Source organism: Diachasmimorpha longicaudata, chromosome 6 (genome assembly GCF_034640455.1).
Source record: "Diachasmimorpha longicaudata isolate KC_UGA_2023 chromosome 6, iyDiaLong2, whole genome shotgun sequence".
NCBI lineage: Eukaryota > Metazoa > Arthropoda > Insecta > Hymenoptera > Braconidae > Diachasmimorpha > Diachasmimorpha longicaudata.
The window spans coordinates 10,059,502-10,077,267 of NC_087230.1; the positions used below are offsets into that span (position 1 = coordinate 10,059,502).

Genomic DNA, 17,766 nt, shown 5'->3' on the forward strand with positions numbered 1-17,766 from the left:
ACTACAAACGACTACTCAGGACAAATATTTGACCCGAACCTGTGATAACCCTTATTCGGCAGAATCGTAAATTCCCAGGAATTTCATGAACCTCATGGTATTTTTATTGTACCATTTCTTCAACGATCACTCAGCATGCACAGTGTTTCCTGGGAGAGGCCCCACAGGCGATAATTGCTAATTAACCCGACAATTTGAAAAGAAAATTCTTAAGTAGTCCTAATACTGATACAATCTACCACTTATCCGCCATTCAAACAGCATTTGATGCCAAATAAACTGGGTAAGAGGATTATGTCATTAACCCTGGGTAATACTTAGTCTCAATAACTAGCATCAATTATTTCCAAATATATATGTATGCGTGTTGGGGGTGTATTGTCATTGCGATAAACGATGAAAATCCAAAGAAATGGGAATATGTCATTATCTATATACAATCCGTCTTATCCATCATTCAGAATAATGTATATTTTTCAATCCTCAATACAATAATATATGAAATTTCAATTTCGACTGAAATAAACTCTGTAGGAGTGATTATACATAGTTTCTTCCCTACGGTATCTTTCATTATTCTTCTGATAATAATTTTAAGAAAAATTCTTATATTCCAAAATTTGATATTAAGAGAAATTCGAAAGAAGCTGCATTCAGCATCGACGACAACTATATAAATGCAGCAGAATAATAACTCAAGTAAACTTTCCTACTTTATCACAATCTTCATAATTATTTGGAATCTCTGTAAAGTATTCCACATTAAAGATATGAAAAACAAATACACACAACGTGGGATTTAATTTCAATCAATTTTAATTTGACACTAATAAAATTTTTCGATCAGATTAAAAATTAGATTTTTGTGTGAATTTGTAAAAAGGCAAAAATGATGAATCCCTCGATTTAGCACAGAATATGTCATATCTGTTGAATTAAAGTTGATTGGCATTTTCGATGATTTTACAAAGAATAGCTATTGCTCATTGATAACATTTGACTACGATATAGGTGCGAATTTCCTATGAAAACCGGTTGAGTGCACTTCGATAAAATTTTAGGAGATTTAAATACATAGTACCTCATTATTATACGTGTGTTTTCGATAATTCTTCATTCAGTAGCCGTTTCTCTCAAAATACAGCTCTCAACCTTTCTATTATTATATAGTTGATTGTTCACCCATGAGAAATGCGTTATTGAATAATAAACATCATGCCACTGGTGTGGCACAATGCGATACGTTAATTTGTTAACCCGATTTGTAACAATATTATAATGAATGTACAATAAATAGAACTTTCTCCTCCCTCGTTTGACTGATAAATTTTCATAATACTGTGTCAAGTGTATCTAAACTCCGTAATAGTTGTTCATCCTTTGAACACCACGTTACAAGCTCCTCAATTGTAACAACTCCATCTTTATTTGTATCCATCAGCTGAATTTGATATATAATAGAGAAGTGCCGATTAGTATTATTAAACTGAGTAGAATATAGTGGATAATTTTTCGGCTGTGATGCTAATAAATTTTTTTTCCTTTGATAATTTCTAAAAAAATACAAAGACGATCGAAAAATGATCCACACATGCTTTAAGGAGCTTCCATAGTAAGTTTCAGAAAGATATTTTTTCTCATTTGCTCACTATGCAGGCTCCTTAAAGTTTAACGAACAATTTGTGAAAAATATACTGTCCATTACATGAAATATTCGGTCAACGTGCTCCCTCGCTGCCAGCTGAGGCTCTGCTATCTGTGGCTGAGTATAACGACCTAGCATTTCATATATAGAGCCAACAACATCGAGCATCTCTTCTTTACTTATTAAACCATCGCCGTCCAAATCGTAAAGACCGAAAACCCACTGGAGTTTCTCCTCAACAGATCCGCGCGATACTTTCGATAGAATTGAAAGAAATTCCTGGAATCCAAGCAAATAAAAATTGTGATCCTCTTCATTAGACAAAATGGAAAAAAATGTCGAGGCTCACCTCAAAACTTATTTTTCCAGATGGCTTTCGCTTCATCGTATTGAAGACATAGTGAGCATACTGACTGGCATCTAGATAGAAAGCGAGAAAAAGCGATACGCAAAGCAACATAATCACAAGATTTACACCTTATATTATTGTTATTTTTATTAGTATTGGGCGATGATAGATAGAAATCATTAGAAAAGTGTCATATGGCGAGAAAGCAGAAGCAATTTAATCGTCGACTCACCCTTTATATTGACTTTTAGATTATTTATTCTCGTAAGATGAATTAATAATTCACACACATTGAATTTTTTCGGGGTTATTTTTATTGAATTTTTCTGTCCGTGCAAGAGGCACTCACCGCCCTGAGGGAAGAACTGGGAGAATATCTGTTTGAATCCCTCTTCGTCAACAAGACCAGTTGGACACTCCTGTTTGAAGCCACGATAAATGAGTTGAATCTCCTTCCTAGTGAATCTGGTGGTTTTAGCTAAAGTAGCTAATTCCTCAGGCCTGTGGCGACCAGCCAAGGCGATGCTCGTTGCCGCGGTTGAACCCCCTAAAACGTCCGCGACATCCTCAAGCTCCTCCTCTGTAAGAGTTCAACGAGCCACAACTGCCAAGACTGTATCACCTTGTCTCGAGATATTATCTCATACCATCCAGTAGCTACTTTTCAAATTCAACTAATAATATTCTTTTCATTCTTTTTACGTATATATACATTTTTTGTCTACTTACACAGAGCGTGCCAAAGTTCAATTAATTTTTTTATTCGTTTTTTCGGGTCACTCCCGACTGATGAGGGGAAAATGGAAGAGAAAAGTAATTAATATTGCATCTATAAATCTCATTTATCAACTCACTAGCGAAGTGATAAAACGAGATGAGTTTTTGAGCGATATTTCTGAATCTAAGAGAGATAGCGAATTTTTTTACGGCATTTGTTGTAACATTCAATTGGCTTCACAAAAAAAGTTATAATAAAACTTTGGCCATCATCCCTAGATTCGAAATATTCATCAAAATCTGGTCAATAGCCAAATGGACTTATTTCATTTTACGATATCGCTACTGAACTGATATTTTCATTTTTGAAGAACGTGCGGTAACGAGGAGTTCATATAGACAGAGGTAAGGAGCAAGAGAGAGAAACAACAATGATCTAGGTGCATCCTCGATTTTTTAAATAACAATCCTTCATACTTTTCGAAATTTTTATCACCGTCACAAGATCCATCAAATCAACTTCAATTTAGAACGTCATTATGCAGAGAGAGAGAGGGAGAGAGAGAGAGGAAATAGATTTACTTGTGATTTTAATTACTGGCATGCTAAACAGTGTGATAGTGAAAAGAAAATTTGGACAGTAAATGTCATGCTTCGGCTGTCAACTAAATAGTAAAATCCACATTTCACAGGCACATCTTTTTATTAAATTCATTCTTCTCCGGCTTTATCTTATTGTCGCCTGTGTCTCGCCAATTTAGTTCACAATTTTATCTACAAATCGTTTCTCTTGTTATATGAAAAATTATTGGCCTACTAAGCCGTCGTTTCGCGCAGCAGTCCCATTGGTATCCCGGGCATTCCAGTCACTATGGTAACGAGAGACTGCAAGTAAGAAGGGAAAATTGGAGGGAAGAAACGGGGGAGTCGATCCGACAACTCCTCGTACACTTTCCCACGACTTGACATCTGTCTCTCACTCACTCACTCCGATAATTGATAATATAATTAGCCCTCTCTCTGACGTATTCAAAGTGAAAAAAAATTATGATAAATATGGTAATAATAATTGCACGAGCTAAATAATTTCCGTACTCCAATGAAAAATTTCCTTTGTGACTTCCCTCATTTATATTTTTTTCCTCACTCTAAATGTCAATTTATTTATTTATGTTTATTAAAGGAGTATTAATTTAGAATCTCCGGTTCAATCGATTTTATTTGATGAATTATAGACCTAATAACTTCATACTCGAGCAGGTATTACAGTCATGTGTACGTGTGCGTATGCCATATTTTTGGTGTTGATATTATTGACGTATCACAGACTCACTTTTTTCACGACCTTTCCGTACTGCTTTCATCTCCGTCGCCACTATTAAATTTTTTTTGTGTTGAAAAGATCGAGGATGACGACAGCGATGATCTCTTGAGAAGAGAATACCTACTCGACTCCTGTACAAGTCACAATCCAGATACAACGTATTTTCAGGTTCTTCGTACCTTCGGCGAACTATTTGCCTCCTGTATTTTTACGTTCATTCGTAATGGTCCTTAATTATATCTGATGAAATTTATGATGTGCAGCAAGTCACTACTGCATAAACACTGAGTGGAAAGTTCACGCATAAACCTTACGCGGTCCATTGTAGGCTATCTATGTGACGTTCGTAGGTGCTCTTGCGCACAAGTTCATCCGAACGATCCGTCAGGGCTGAAAACCGATGTTTTTATTTAAAATGATAAAGTTCATAACTTTCCAAACCGCCCTCTTCCTCTTCCCATATGGCGATGGAGAACAACCAATTCACCACTTGGTGGAAAAATGTTTTTTGGCTCTTGGAATGTCACTTCTCTTGTTTCGAGAAAAGAATATTCTCTACTGTTGTATCTCTGTTTCTGCATTTTATAAGATATTTTTGAACATGTAAATACCAGACTGAAGATCTCCACACGATGGATAGTCAAAAAGTTGTAGTCAATTCCGTAAAGACCTAAAATTATACAATTTGTAATGCGTTATTGCGTATTTTCTAGTTTGATATTACCAATTGATAGCTCCGAATATCGTCTATTACCAGAGATTTGCTCCCACATTTCCACATGTTCACGAATTCTGTTCGATAAGTTAGTTTCAGAAGAAACGAAACGAAAATTGCCACCGTCACGTTGTTTGATTTGTGTGATAGATGACCCAATATTTTAGAATATTTAGTAATGAACGTTGCCGTCAAGGTGTCGCGAATCGATTCTTCCTCCCGGCAGGATCGACCCCGATCTCACACTTTTTTTTCCTCCATGAATCGGCAAGGAAAAGCGTCCCAGTAGGTAGTCAGCGTTGAAGAATCGACTAATAAAGAGAGCAATCAAAATTTTCCTAAATACTGAACAATAATTAATTCCTTTGTGGCTCCAAGTAAGTAAAGCAGTACGGTAATGAGTGATCAGAATGAGACAATGAAACTCAGTGGGCTCTCCTATAAACAGCTGCAAGCCCTAGCAATCAGATATAAAGTACCGGGGAATATTAGAGTACAGTATTATTCAATTTTAACCTCATTAGCTCCATATCCTATGTGAAAAACTGACTTTTGTATATCCAAAAAATTATTTCATTTTCAATAGAAAAATATTCTGATAAAAGTCCTGGAGGCTGTGAGGGAAGGTGATGATCTTGGGGTAAATAATTTACTGCGTGAGCTACATCAGACAAGGAAAAAACGCGTTAAAAAATCTGCCAGACAACTGGAAAAAGATAAAATGCTACATTTGGAGCCAATAACGACCTACAGTCCTGATTTTGACCAAGATATGTGTTACGCTGTAGGAAATGTTACTCAGGCTCAACGTGAGACGGTATGACCTTTCATTAATTATTATTTATTATTATTAGTAATGAATTCAACAACTGTTCGTTTAATTTGTGTCCTGAATATCAATATGTCTACCTATCTGGTGAAACATACTTGATAAAATAAAAAAAAAACATTTTTATAGCTGATGAATGTTGAAAGAGAGGAAACAATGATAGGAGATTCCAATCGCACTGACAATCAAGTGCAAATACCAATTTATCCGGAATTTAATCAATTCTTGGGAGAAGGAATGCAAAATGAGTATTGCTATAATGCTAATGCCGTTGAGAGGTCTCAGAGTCCCACTATTGTCGATTTGCGAATAAATTCTTATAGAGTGGGTGAATGGAGTGAAATTGAGATTCAGAAGAAAAAAAGATTTACCGATTGTAGAGGTGAAGAGAATGATACTTCAGTTCTTGATTACAAAAGTTACAGTAATATTGATTCTAGTCAAATGATTCAGTATGAAAGTCCAAGATTATTGAAAAAAATGCTTCAGGCACCGGTGGGTGTTAATTTAAAGCAACTGGTGAATTACGAGGATTCGTATGATATGCCAAACTTGAACAATGATGTATTCGATGATTCCGATACTCTGACAGCTGATTCTGACGTGAATGGCAATGATAATGTAATTGACCCTAATCATCAGCACAGTAATAATTGGCTTGGAAATAACACTGACAATATCTTCCGGACTTATGGTAATAAATTTATATTATTGATTCACGATGTAGAATAATCTGAACCTATTCATCACGATTTTATTTCAAACAGGTGAAGAACGTATGGACCATTACGAATTTAATTGTCACACTTACTCCACTGATGTCATTGAAAATTGTCAAAAATGGCTGGCAAATTCATCGTCAATGCTTAGCAGTAACGGTGATAATAATACCATAAATATCGTTGACAATAATGAGTACTGTAATCAAAATCGCATTCACCACTCTGTCGGAGTAACGATTACCAATAATGAGAATTCAACGTATTACCATAATACTGATGATCAATATTATAATTTCCATCTCAATGAAAGTAATGGTAATCAGTATGGATATCATCATCAGCAACAATCGGAGCAGCAAAACTTTGAGGGAGATATAAACATTATCGAGGAAATAGGAAGGGTTGAAACAGTCGACACATGTGGAGTACAGGATTCGGATCATCAATGGACAAGTACCTATGCTATTCACCGAAATCAAGGGTCCCTCGAGCCATTCTACGAGGGCAGTAATTTCATATGCAATGCTGAAGAGCCACAGTTCGGATTCCATATTAGATTACCAGAGTACGATGAATCTGGAAACGAGCGATACGGACAATGTATGAGGGCTCAGTACACAGGAGAGACAAGCAACGTTCAAGAGTCGGAGAGACTCGACGACTGGAGTCGACCAAATTTAATCTCCAATGAGTTTTCATCGACGGCAGATAATGTCATTAATTATTGTTGGCCTCAAAGTTCCTCGACAGAGAATCCAATAATCCAAGTGCCCCCAGTAAATTATAAACTAGAAAATTTACTCAATTTAGAGAAAACTTCGTATCAAGGAGAGCAACTCAACTCCGATCAGACATGCTCCGTCTACTGCTATACGGCGCCAATTGTTACGCAACGAGTACTTTCTACTCCTTCACTTGCCTCTAAGAAGAACTATGGCGGAATCATGGAACAGTATATGGATTCCGACAAACAAGCCTCTTCTTCATTGACCACTAATAACTTTCCATCCAGTAATATTTACGCTCCATTGATGTGCCGTCCGTTGTACTCAAATAATTTGATGGATTTATCCAGTCAAACGACGTGTGAAGAAGCGACAGATGCTAGTAACATTGATGTTACTCCAGCAATTCATACAAGTACGTGGTTTACTGAGTATCCAGCTGTTGAGAGTGGTGATAGTACTCAGGTTTACAACCGTTAGAGACACGTTGAACGGTCTTTTTTTTTCAAGTAAAAAATCATATTATTTTCTATTTTTTTCTACTATTTTTGTACGCAACTGTAAGTATAAGGGATTATCCTTATACATGAGCCATTTTGTTCAATTTCTCACTGGGAACTAGGAGAAAGATTAAATGGTAAACATAGGAAAGTCACGCGAACTATTATAGTTTGGAATTATAGTTCGGATAAAAATCAACGATTTCTTACATATATTATTATTACAACTGGATAATTGATCCTCATATAGATATTATGGATTTATTTACAATGAAATTATTCCGGTAAATCCACTTTTTCTGTACTAATTGTTATTTTCATTAATAAATCAATCCATCATAGTTTGTCCATATGATAAATTATTTTTCTCCAAAGCTGAGTCTCTGGACCAAATCGTTCAAAGTATCTTACCTGTGAAAATTTCGAAAACTAACGCGCACACCTACGATCTTTACTGAAAATAATGTTCACCAGAAATAGAATATCCAATAATGAATGAACCATCAACGAAGAAAGTTAAGCACTAAGAGGTAATTGCCGTACATTGATTTATTCACAATTTTTCCATTTTTTATTGGATTCACAGTGCATCCAATCACTCATATAATTACGTAGCATTCAGAGTACATTTTCAATAATTGATCATTAATTTTACTCATTTTTCTACATTTCCCAAGAAAATGTTACAAATTAATCTCATGGAGCTATCATGCAACGGTGCCAGCGTTATAAATCAAGTTGCTTATAGAGTTCGTTACATTTTTCAAATGAATAATGAATAAATAAAGAGCTGGGAAATGCGGTTTTTTAATGATAAAAAAATCAGATCGACTAAAATCTTTTCCCCTATTGATCTAAAAAATTTTATCTATCACATTCCTATGTGTGTGTCGCTTAAAACGTAAAAAAATCTTCCAGCATTTCCAGTAATAAATTGATAGAAGAAAGTGCTACCTAATAAAATTCAGAGGTGAAGAATCATATTCCCGTCACTGGCAAGTGTTTTATTTATTTTTTTAGATTTTTTTTTGGCAAGTATGAAAAGCAACTAATTCTCAATTTTCCACATTCGTATTCTCCCCATTCATCCAAAAATAGACCACCTTCCGCTCTTAAAAAAAAAAAAAACATCCCTCTCCTCGCATTCAATTGCATTTAAAAAATGATCATTTATAACTATTTTAAAAAATACTAAGAAATTCTAAACAACTATTGTTCCATTCGACTCAATTTCGTGGCAAACGAAAACTTCGAATCTTTCCTATAATATTTCTTCGTTAACTCGAAAAATGGAAAAATTCCAATAGAAAAAAAAATAAATCCTACGAAAAATTTGGAAAACAAAATTCATTGATGTGTAATCACTCGAATCACTCATGACTATTTTCATAAATGTTTTCAAACAGTTTTCGACATAAGAACTTGTGTTCTTTGGGTCTTCTCCCTCGAACAGTTGCTGATCAGTCTTGCCCCACAATCCCCTCCTGAGGACTAATCCATGTTGACAGGGAGGTTCGTTAATGACTCCATTTAAAAATGACCATATCTATAAGACAATTATGATAACTGAATCAGGCACTCTCAGAGTCATCCTCACAGGCAAGTACATCCGTACTGCGAGGAAGGAGTAGAGCCACGTGTCCATATTTGCTAGATTTGTACTTTTCTTGAATAGCCTGTTGCGGAATATTGGCAGCTATTGCAAATGTTTTACTCAGATGTGTAATGCATCCCTTGAGCTCGTGGATGGTGTAACCAGTGGACAATTCAAGCTCGTGAGGCCACGTCTCCTCCTGAAGTGTGTGACGTGCAACAGCTATGGCTGATGCTGCCAAGTGACTCGGTAAATACTGAAGATAGGGATCAGCTTCCAGCATTGATAACTCACACAAGTACATAGCCAAAAACAGAACCTTATCATTCAGATTGTTACTGATACAGTAATCCCTGAGGAAGGCTAGTGGCGTTGGTACTGTCAGGTCAAAGGACAAAACCCTAAGAATAAGGTGTTCCATTCTCAATACCTGTTTTTTCGTGTACGTGTCGTCAGTTATGTATACGAATTCACCGACGTCTGGGGGGTATATTTCCTCGTATTTAGCTGCTATGAACATTGCTGCTGTACCTACCAACTGGAGCTTTGCTCTCACCACACTCATGTAGGATAAAAATCTGTCTATGTACGAAACTGCTAGGTAGAGGGTCTCAGAGTGTAATCGATATTCTTCAGCTACTTCTACTAACCAATCGACGAGGATTGCTCGCATCGAGTAAGTGATATCTGGCTGTTTCTTCATGTAGCCAGGTTTGGGCCTGTGTTGAGTCTAGAACGATACGTATTTTTTTTTATTATCTAGCAACTAGATTAAGTGGCATATTTAAAAAAGAATAACATTTCTAATAGTTTTGACTGTAAAGTTCCTTAATGAAATGAAATTCTTAAATTAATATCCCCCATAAACGGAAAAGTCCAAATAAATAGCATTTATATACCTCAGCGACCCTCAGGTAATTATAGATGTCCGCCCTGTACTCATCCACATCATAGAAATTACTCTTGGAAACTTTAGTGGCCTCTCTTTTGGCCCTCAGCCCCTTTTTCCCAGAATCAGTCAAGCAAATGGATTTCTCCAAAGACAGTGGACCAGCTCGGTTGAATAATGACACATCCTCTTTCTTTTTCTCGTTACCAATTTCACCAAGGGCTGGTCTGAATGCTGGCACAATGCTCTTCACCGCCAACTCGACCTTTTTTGCACGTGTTACGTTGACCGTTACCTCGGTCGTTTTTTTAACCTGTATCTCGCGCGTGTCTCGTGTTTCCCGGAGGACAACCTGAGTTTCTTCCTCCAGTTTGTCCTCATAGATCTTGAAGGCACCTTCGTCTTTCTTGCCATCGTATACTTTAAAACCGTCATAAGGAGGTGGAATGAATGTAGCTTTCGATTTTGAAAATTTATCCTCTTTGTTGTTGATTTCCTTTTTAACAAAAAGAGACCTATCATTAGTATTGCCATAAAAATACTCGAAATGAACTTTCCAAAGAAAAAGCCAAATTTGATAATTCCAAGGCCACCACCCCAATCCTCTAATAATTTCCAAAATCAAATAAATCAGAAGGTCACCGTTGAGGTGAATAACGATTGTAAACAGATAATTAAAATTCGAACCCAACGGCTCGTGAAAAATGAAAGCGTGCTAAAGGCGGGCGAGACTCACCGGCTTGGCTCTGTGGCAGTTGTTATGCAGGACGCCCAGAACTGCACGCTTTTGCTGTCCTATACCACCCTGATGCTCCCTGAAGCCACAGTTTTCCTTTCCCCGTCTGGCATCGTTGATACGATTCTCCTGATCTTCGTGCACCCTCAGCGTGGCCATTTCTATCACCCAAAAAAATCGTTATCTTGGCTTCCTCACGTTTCTAGGGCCCCCGAAAAAGGATTCCTCGTCGTTGGTGACTGTCTCGTAATATCCTTTTCAACTAGTCTCGACCGTTTTACTGGTACAAAAAACTCAGAGACTATCGGCGAATTGTTTTTCAAGGAATGCACATCACGATGGCGACGAAAATCCAGGGAATTCGTTGAGAAAAAATATATTCATCTATTAGAACACCCGGAGAAACCCTCCAAGCCCCCCACTCAGCAGCTATACACTGTCCGTTTGGATTATTTCAAACAACAAGGTATCCCAAAATGTCCAACAGCTGTCGGTAGGCAGATTCGTCGTTATATTCACATTTGACTTGAAAATCGTCCAATTGAACGGGAGAAAATGAGAATCGACCAATGAAATTTGAGATATTGAAAGGGGCGGTGTTCGAGAGTGATAGGTGGGGATATTTGCGCGCTCGATTGAGAGCCAATCCTGAGGAATCTGGGAGTGGGAGTTCTCAACCTGTTTGTCATTGGTGCAGCTGGTGAAGAAGGAATTGTTATTACCGATGAAAAACAAATGTCTCTAGCTAAATATTTCTAAACGCCAAAAAAATTTCTTCAGCATCTTGAGCTGTGCTTTGGGCTCCTCGAAGCCTTCAGCTCATGATATTTTTATGACATTTTTGGGAGGCGACATTGACAGACACAATTATCAAAAGACTTCGGAGCGATTGTTTCGTATTAGAGGGAATTATTGGCTGAAATGTTGGCAATTCATCAACACGTCAAACTTCAGAAGTCTCTAGGAAGTCCGGCCAGCTGCGGTGATTAACCCGTGAGCAAGTGTGATTATATACAATTTTGCTGTGGGGTGTGAGCAACCCCGGTATTTCAGAGATATTTTAATCATCAGAACAAACGAATCATTGGGAATATTAAAATTGTTTATATGATTTCGTGATAAATTCATTGATAAAATGGGTGAGTTGATAGGTGTACATGTGTCATTTTTTTTCTGTGAATGATGTCACAACTTTCATATCACATCAGAATATTTTGGTAATTTATTTGTGGAGAATTTTTACGGATGATTTGAGGGATCGTTCATGGTTTTTCTCGATTTTCTGCGCAGGTGGATTGCTGAGTTACTTTCGAAATCTCGTGGGGAGTCGAGAGATGAGGATTCTCATCCTTGGACTTGATGGTGCTGGCAAGACGACAATTCTGTACAGGTTGACTACTTTATCTATCTCATCGTTATTATTTGAACAGTGATATGAGACCAGTGTCATCATTGGAGAAGTTCATAAATAATTTTAACGACTTTATTTTGTTGCAGACTCCAGGTTGGAGAGGTCGTTACTACGATCCCAACGATTGGATTCAACGTTGAACAAGTTACATTTAAAAACCTCAAGTTCCAGGTCTGGGATTTGGGAGGACAAACGAGTATTAGGTATGTTGACAGAATGTAAAGTTATGAAAGTTTTGCAATTTTATTCACGACTCTTTCTATGTCTAGACCTTACTGGAGATGTTACTACTCCAATACAGACGCTATTATTTACGTGGTGGATTCAGCAGACAGGGATAGAATAGGGATATCCAAGGATGAGTTACTCTACATGCTCAGGGTAATAAACAAAATATTGAAGTCGCTACTTTTCATAAACAAAGTATTATTTCAATAAATATACAGCTTTAATTCGCAATTCCATTGTGGAGTGATAATAATTAATTTTCCAGGAGGATGAACTCCAGGGAGCGATCCTAGTTGTCCTGGCTAATAAACAAGATATGCCAGGGTGTTTAAGTGTAGCTGAAGTTCACCAGGCACTTGGTCTCGATGCTCTGAAAAACAGAACATTCCAGATCTTCAAAACATCGGCGAAAAAGGGAGAAGGGCTCGATCAAGCAATGGACTGGCTGGCAAATGCACTGCAAAGTAGAACATGATTCGTTATTAATCCAGAAATAATAAATTATTTCTGCGATAAGAGGAAAATTTTTGTAAACTTGCGTCATCGAAGGAAGAAAAAAAATGCGAGGGGATTCAGTTATTTATTAATGATTGAATGGTTTATTGAATGAGGCATGAATGGTTATAGTTTTGTGCGTGAATGTGACAAGTTTTGATGATGTGATGTCCGCTGGAAGTCAAATCAATAGACAATATTTTTCTTTATCCACGTAAATTCTGGACTTGACATGAGTAAAGAGAGATAAATTCCTCGTGCACATCTATGGAAGGGTCTAAATAACTTTGTAAATTCATCCCTTCACCCATGGTCAATTCCAGAAGTTTTATCTTCATTATAATTACGTGTAATCGTTCATCTAATTTTCTTTTCTATGGAGTCATTTTTGAATGTGTGAGTGATACTGAATGCCAAATGCGGGTTAGATAAACTGAATAATATAATTCCAATTAATTTTCACGAATGAAATTGACATGTTGGGTAGATTTTTGATAATCCATTCCCATAAAAAATTAAAAGAACAATTACGAAAAACTTGGCCTGATGTAACGGACCAAAAACCAAATGCAATTAAAAATAATGATCAGTCTTTTTTATCGTTTTTGTTTTGTCGAACGATCGAACAGTCAATGTTCAGTTCAATGAATAATGAAAATAAAATTGATGAAAATTAAGGAAAAACAATCTCACCTTAAATTACCAATCAGTCACGCCAAATCGATCGATCCTCTTCATTTGTGTATCCAGCTCCATTTGTACTTTTTTCCTCATGTAGAAAATAGGACAATCACGGCTGGTGCAGAGGACCTCTTGGTGAAGACTCCCCTGGCACCTCTGGCACTCTGTCCACAATCTGCAGAACTTCTCCTCAAGTTTTCTCCCAGCATACAGCTCAGTCTGATAGTATTCAACTTCTTTAGATTGACAATACTTGCAGAGGGCCATTTTCTCTCTCTCTGGCGGTAAAACTGATTTACAACCAATGCAAGTCTCCTTTTTTTTAGTGAATGCGGCCAGTGCTCCGACTCTGGACGTAACAATGGCTTTGGTCCGCGTATGCTCTCCTTTGAGAAGTAGCGATTCAGCCCTTTCCCCCAGAATTGGTTCAAAGATACGAATCAATGGTTTTGCCAACTGATTCTCCAGGTAATAATTCGTGTCAATAGGAATGCTGTTCTCCAGCACGTAAATAGGATCCTCAGCTTTCATGTAAGCTGGTGTTCCCTTTGCTGAACTTGTAAAAACGTAGGGAACACGATCACCCAGTTTTGGAGCAGTTCCAGCATCTCGTTTCTTCATCTTGGCTGCCAACTCCACGTGAGCCTGTTTAGCAGCATAATCAGTCTTTGTCAGCTCCTTTGTCACGACCAACTGGGAAATATCAATTCTGTTGCACAGTAGATCACTAATCATCTGTTTAGCGTAATCCAAGGCCTCCTCCGGATTTCTCTCAATCAGTAATTTCTGCAAACAAGTGTTCATCATATTTGCGACCAGGGGACAATTGTCCCTCCTCACTGTCTCCAGTCCCTTGCAATCCATTTTGTCATATTTGTCAGGTCTCGTGAAGTAAAGGCCGGCATATCTTTTCTTATTAATAAGTAGATAAGGAAAGTAAACTTTCTCAAATTCCAGCTTTATTGGCTTGATGAATTTTTCCGAGACATATTCAGCTGCTTCTTTGCCCAGCTTCATAGCTTCCTCGATTTCCTTTACTCCGAACTTCACCATAACTGAATCCGTGTCACCGTAGATGACAGTAGCGTCATGTTGGTATCCATTCTTAATGCAAAAGCGTTCTTCAACTTCGAGCTTTGTCTTTTCAATCATAGTTCTCCCAAAGGCTGTAACTGAAGCTGATATCTCCAAACAAGGAAGCTTCCCCACTTGAGCGCCAGTGAATCCATAAACCGAGTTGGCAGAGACCTTGAGAGCATATTGTCGTCCATCAAGTACCTTCTGCTTAAGTGGATCCGTCTCGTTCTTAAGCTCAGCCTTTGCCTTCTTCCTAGCACTGAGGAGATTCTCCAGAATTTCCGGCAATATTCCTTTTCGAACCGTCTCCTTGGCAAATAATGAATTCGACGGGGTTTTCGTGACCTGTTCATCACTGAGATTGTACTTCTTCACTGTCTGAACGGTCAACAAAGTTGTGTAGCAGATGTTGTGGGCCATGATGATGCTGGGATACAGAGAGCTGAAATCTAGAGTTGCTATTGGATCGTTGTAGAATCCTCTCTTCGGCTCGAGAACAGTACCACCATCGTACTGCTCCTCTGACACCTGTCCCTGGTAAGCAGGCATGAGATAATCTCGTTCCCGTGCATGCCTCAGCAATTGAGAGACAACTTTGATCTGTTGTCCACGGGTGAGCAGGCTTGCCAGGGTGACGCCAGTCACCCTGGCCATTTCCATGTAAATAATGATGCACATGAGCTTGTCCAGCAGCCTTAGTGGTAAATAAGCATCCTTTAAACAATAAACAGCCAATCGTCGACGAGTCTGGGCGTCACCTGCCTGCAGGTCTGATATTATACTGTGATGAACATCCTCCTTCTGCTCCTGAAGAAAGTGGTAGCTCACTGCGTTCAAAGAGTAAGATCGAAGCTTGTAGTCTCGTACAAGAACGAGCAGTAGATCAAAGGGTACCCTTCCTTCAAAATTCACAAACTTATTCTCCCTCCTTCCCATTTGCTTACTCTGCAGAACCTGATCCTTGATGACACTCCTCTTATCCTTGATTCTCCCCAAAAATGCGAAATTTGGAACATTCAGATGTTGTGCACGATTAATTAGATAAGGAAAATCAAAGTTGTTGATGTTGTAACCAGTGAATATGTCCGGATCCGCCTGCCTCACAAAATCCGCCCATTTTTCCAGCATGAGTTTTTCAGTATCGAAACTGAGCACCTGGCATCCTAGAATTGGTGCGCACGTGTCAAGCGTGAAGATATTTCTGAGAAAGGGCTCTGAATCGCCTTGTTTAATAACCATGTTCGCTATCTGAATGACAGGATCATGATTGGGCTCAGGGAAGATTCCTTTTCTTCCTGCGCACTCGATATCGAAACTCAGAATTCTGAAAGGAGCCACCTTCGACCACTCTCCCTCTGGTGCGTGAGAAATGAAAGCATCCCAGGCGACGTCAACTTCCAATTGACATCTGGATGTCACTGGCACCGACTGATGATCAAATTTTCCCCTAATTTTCCAGGTACCAGGAGGAAGTTCTACCCAGGAACAGCCTACCACTGATGTATCCACCATGAATCTTATGTCAACGTCGATGTTACTCTCGAATGCAGTGTACTCGTGGTGGAATGCTGAATAGACGACCTCTTTCTCCAGGAGTCTCTTACAGGCGGCGACGAGACGCGGAAGAGCAACTGTTATTTTCAAGAAGGGAGCCTTCTCCTCACCACAGTATCCGTACAAGTTCTGTTTATGAACTATCTCCACGGCTAGTACTGCATCCACCACGTTCTCGGGATTGGATCTCATGTCTTTTTTGACAGCTGTATCCAGGGCTTCTTTGAAAGGCTTGCAGTGGTCGTTGGTGAAGTTTAGGGGAGCTGTGACGAATAAGTAGGGACAGAACCCGTGCACGTGACAGCAGACTGAATTACCGTCCATTGTCACTCCAAACATACGCATTATGGGGACTGGACCGGCTTTGTTCCCTGGCATACCGGCCATCGCCTTACCTGTGTAGTGATCTATCTCAATTTGCTGGAATGTCAGGGTGTCTTTCTGGGGATTGAAGTCCGGGGGTGGTGGACGTAGCCATTTTGACATCGAGTTCTCCTGCTCCGGACCCTAAATTTCCCAGTTGTTATCATTTTTATGCTTCAACGTTGGACGAAACATTTCTTTTATTTAGCTAGCAATGCTGGCAGGGAAAGAAAAGTACCAGGAGGGTTTCGAAAAATATATGCAAGCGTCTTAAGTTAAAAAATAACGCTAACGACTTGAAAATAATAAAAAAAAAATATCTTTGTGAAAAGCAAATGGCTGATGCACAAATGAGGGGACAAGGGGAAGGTGATTGTGAATTGACACGCAAAAAGAGATAGAACTCACGCGCTGTCGTTCTCTAGCGACATAAATACTTGTGGACGGCTAGAAATCGAGAAAAGATTGATAAACTCCCTGGAATAATTTTAGATATTTAAATATGGAAGAATAAAGTGAATTTTGGAGTGAATCTTAAAGGGAATCACCTCACCTGTTCATCATTGATGTCAGTGATGTCTCCAAAGTCATCATCCATCATAGTGGCCAATTCAGCCTCAAAAGAACCTGGCAAGTCATCCTCATCTTCATCCTTTCTGAAAGGCCAAAAATATTCCATAATGCTGTCCATTCCTCATGTATTTTTTTTTTTTCAAAAGTGGAGGCTCCCATGCTCCTCAAGGTTAAGAGACACGTTATATTTTTTAATTGTCCAATCCCCTGATGGTAGAATGTTTGAATTTGGAAATTGCAGCATCGGAGTAATGAAAAAACTGTGTTGGTGCCTCAATTTCGAATAGGTGGTTAATTATTATGAAAACTAAAGTAAGTGGACAATTCAACATCTTTGGCGGAATCTGCTTTCACATATGTAGTAATGGTACTCACCCAATTTTACTCCTTTTCGCGGGTGTCTGTGACGATCCAAATTGTCTTTTGTTCATGGTTCTCAATAATTAGTTTATTTTTCTCAGGTCGGTATATGTTTGACGAAGGCTTACAGGTCAATCTAATAACTTTAACCGCGCAAACCGGCGTCATCTGCCAAATTTGCTATATAATAACACTGGTGGCGCATGGAGTAGTGGAGGGAAGGTTAGGTTAAACGGTTCATATTACAGAGACGAGTTGAATGTGCAGTACATGCTGTAG

At 38.4% G+C, this 17,766-nt stretch overlaps 5 protein-coding genes across 12 annotated transcripts; 2 read left to right on the forward strand and 3 right to left on the reverse strand.

Moving 5' to 3' along the window:
• Positions 1–446: 446 nt before the first annotated feature.
• Positions 447–4,894, reverse strand: LOC135164095 (Kv channel-interacting protein 2-like). Of its 4 annotated transcripts, none has more exons than XM_064124143.1 (7): positions 4,790–4,871; positions 4,647–4,705; positions 4,045–4,425; positions 2,344–2,574; positions 1,995–2,065; positions 1,706–1,924; positions 447–1,441 (listed from the first exon to the last, which is right to left on the reverse strand). In XM_064124143.1, exons 3-7 carry the CDS (start codon positions 4,073–4,075, stop codon positions 1,331–1,333), a joined length of 663 nt encoding a protein of 220 aa, XP_063980213.1. In that variant the 5' UTR covers positions 4,076–4,425; positions 4,647–4,705; positions 4,790–4,871; the 3' UTR covers positions 447–1,330. The 4 variants fall into 4 exon arrangements, with proteins under 4 accessions (XP_063980213.1, XP_063980214.1, XP_063980215.1 ...); XM_064124144.1 differs by having other exon boundaries at positions 4,760–4,790; XM_064124145.1 differs by having other exon boundaries at positions 2,344–2,541; positions 4,045–4,705; positions 4,790–4,894.
• A 107-nt stretch (positions 4,895–5,001) lies between these two features.
• LOC135163257 (uncharacterized) lies at positions 5,002–7,867 on the forward strand. 2 transcript variants are annotated; one of them, XM_064122520.1, is made up of 4 exons: positions 5,002–5,243; positions 5,337–5,567; positions 5,709–6,273; positions 6,347–7,867. In XM_064122520.1, exons 1-4 carry the CDS (start codon positions 5,148–5,150, stop codon positions 7,504–7,506), a joined length of 2,052 nt encoding a protein of 683 aa, XP_063978590.1. In that variant the 5' UTR covers positions 5,002–5,147; the 3' UTR covers positions 7,507–7,867. The 2 variants fall into 2 exon arrangements, with proteins under 2 accessions (XP_063978590.1, XP_063978591.1); XM_064122521.1 differs by having other exon boundaries at positions 5,011–5,127.
• Positions 7,868–8,057: 190 nt separating this feature from the next.
• On the reverse strand, positions 8,058–11,209 carry LOC135163258 (cyclin-A2). The gene is made up of 3 exons (XM_064122522.1): positions 10,746–11,209; positions 10,020–10,505; positions 8,058–9,850 (listed from the first exon to the last, which is right to left on the reverse strand). Exons 1-3 carry the CDS (start codon positions 10,902–10,904, stop codon positions 9,098–9,100), a joined length of 1,398 nt encoding a protein of 465 aa, XP_063978592.1. The 5' UTR covers positions 10,905–11,209; the 3' UTR covers positions 8,058–9,097.
• A 416-nt stretch (positions 11,210–11,625) lies between these two features.
• On the forward strand, positions 11,626–13,566 carry LOC135163750 (ADP-ribosylation factor-like protein 1). Its single transcript, XM_064123502.1, has 5 exons — positions 11,626–11,884; positions 12,036–12,135; positions 12,243–12,359; positions 12,426–12,537; positions 12,650–13,566. Exons 1-5 carry the CDS (start codon positions 11,881–11,883, stop codon positions 12,857–12,859), a joined length of 543 nt encoding a protein of 180 aa, XP_063979572.1. The 5' UTR covers positions 11,626–11,880; the 3' UTR covers positions 12,860–13,566.
• On the reverse strand, positions 12,566–17,702 carry Pold1 (DNA polymerase delta subunit 1). 4 transcript variants are annotated; one of them, XM_064123483.1, is made up of 5 exons: positions 17,503–17,702; positions 17,108–17,210; positions 16,963–16,998; positions 13,573–16,698; positions 12,566–12,841 (listed from the first exon to the last, which is right to left on the reverse strand). In XM_064123483.1, exons 1-4 carry the CDS (start codon positions 17,556–17,558, stop codon positions 13,579–13,581), a joined length of 3,315 nt encoding a protein of 1,104 aa, XP_063979553.1. In that variant the 5' UTR covers positions 17,559–17,702; the 3' UTR covers positions 12,566–12,841; positions 13,573–13,578. The 4 variants fall into 4 exon arrangements, with proteins under 4 accessions (XP_063979553.1, XP_063979552.1, XP_063979554.1 ...); XM_064123482.1 differs by having other exon boundaries at positions 16,963–17,001; positions 17,503–17,701; XM_064123484.1 differs by lacking the exon at positions 16,963–16,998 and having other exon boundaries at positions 17,503–17,700.
• Between the last annotated feature and the right edge of the window lie 64 nt (positions 17,703–17,766).

Excerpts from the sequence above, each read along its gene's own strand:
- LOC135164095 (XM_064124143.1), bottom strand. The coding sequence starts at position 4,075 with ATGAAAGCAGTACGGAAAGGTCGTGAAAAAA. Across the intron at positions 1,925-1,994 it reads CTGGAAAAATAAGTTTTGAG|GAATTTCTTTCAATTCTATC; the intron begins GTGAGCCTCGAC and ends CTTGGATTCCAG. Across the intron at positions 1,442-1,705 it reads ACGTTGACCGAATATTTCAT|CTGATGGATACAAATAAAGA; the intron begins GTAATGGACAGT and ends TATCAAATTCAG.
- LOC135163257 (XM_064122520.1), top strand. The coding sequence starts at position 5,148 with ATGAGTGATCAGAATGAGACAATGAAACTCAGTGGGCTCTCCTATAAA. Across the intron at positions 5,244-5,336 it reads AAGTACCGGGGAATATTAGA|AAAAATATTCTGATAAAAGT; the intron begins GTACAGTATTAT and ends CATTTTCAATAG. Across the intron at positions 6,274-6,346 it reads CAATATCTTCCGGACTTATG|GTGAAGAACGTATGGACCAT; the intron begins GTAATAAATTTA and ends TATTTCAAACAG.
- LOC135163258 (XM_064122522.1), bottom strand. The coding sequence starts at position 10,904 with ATGGCCACGCTGAGGGTGCACGAAGATCAGGAGAATCGTATCAACGAT. Across the intron at positions 10,506-10,745 it reads ACTGCCACAGAGCCAAGCCG|GAAATCAACAACAAAGAGGA; the intron begins GTGAGTCTCGCC and ends TTTGTTAAAAAG. Across the intron at positions 9,851-10,019 it reads ATTACCTGAGGGTCGCTGAG|ACTCAACACAGGCCCAAACC; the intron begins GTATATAAATGC and ends GTATCGTTCTAG.
- LOC135163750 (XM_064123502.1), top strand. Across the intron at positions 12,136-12,242 it reads AAGACGACAATTCTGTACAG|ACTCCAGGTTGGAGAGGTCG; the intron begins GTTGACTACTTT and ends ATTTTGTTGCAG. Across the intron at positions 12,538-12,649 it reads AGTTACTCTACATGCTCAGG|GAGGATGAACTCCAGGGAGC; the intron begins GTAATAAACAAA and ends TTAATTTTCCAG.
- Pold1 (XM_064123482.1), bottom strand. The coding sequence starts at position 17,558 with ATGAACAAAAGACAATTTGGATCGTCACAGACACCCGCGAAAAGGAGT. Across the intron at positions 17,002-17,107 it reads CTGACATCAATGATGAACAG|CCGTCCACAAGTATTTATGT; the intron begins GTGAGGTGATTC and ends CTCGATTTCTAG. Across the intron at positions 16,699-16,962 it reads TCGCTAGAGAACGACAGCGC|GGTCCGGAGCAGGAGAACTC; the intron begins GTGAGTTCTATC and ends TGGGAAATTTAG.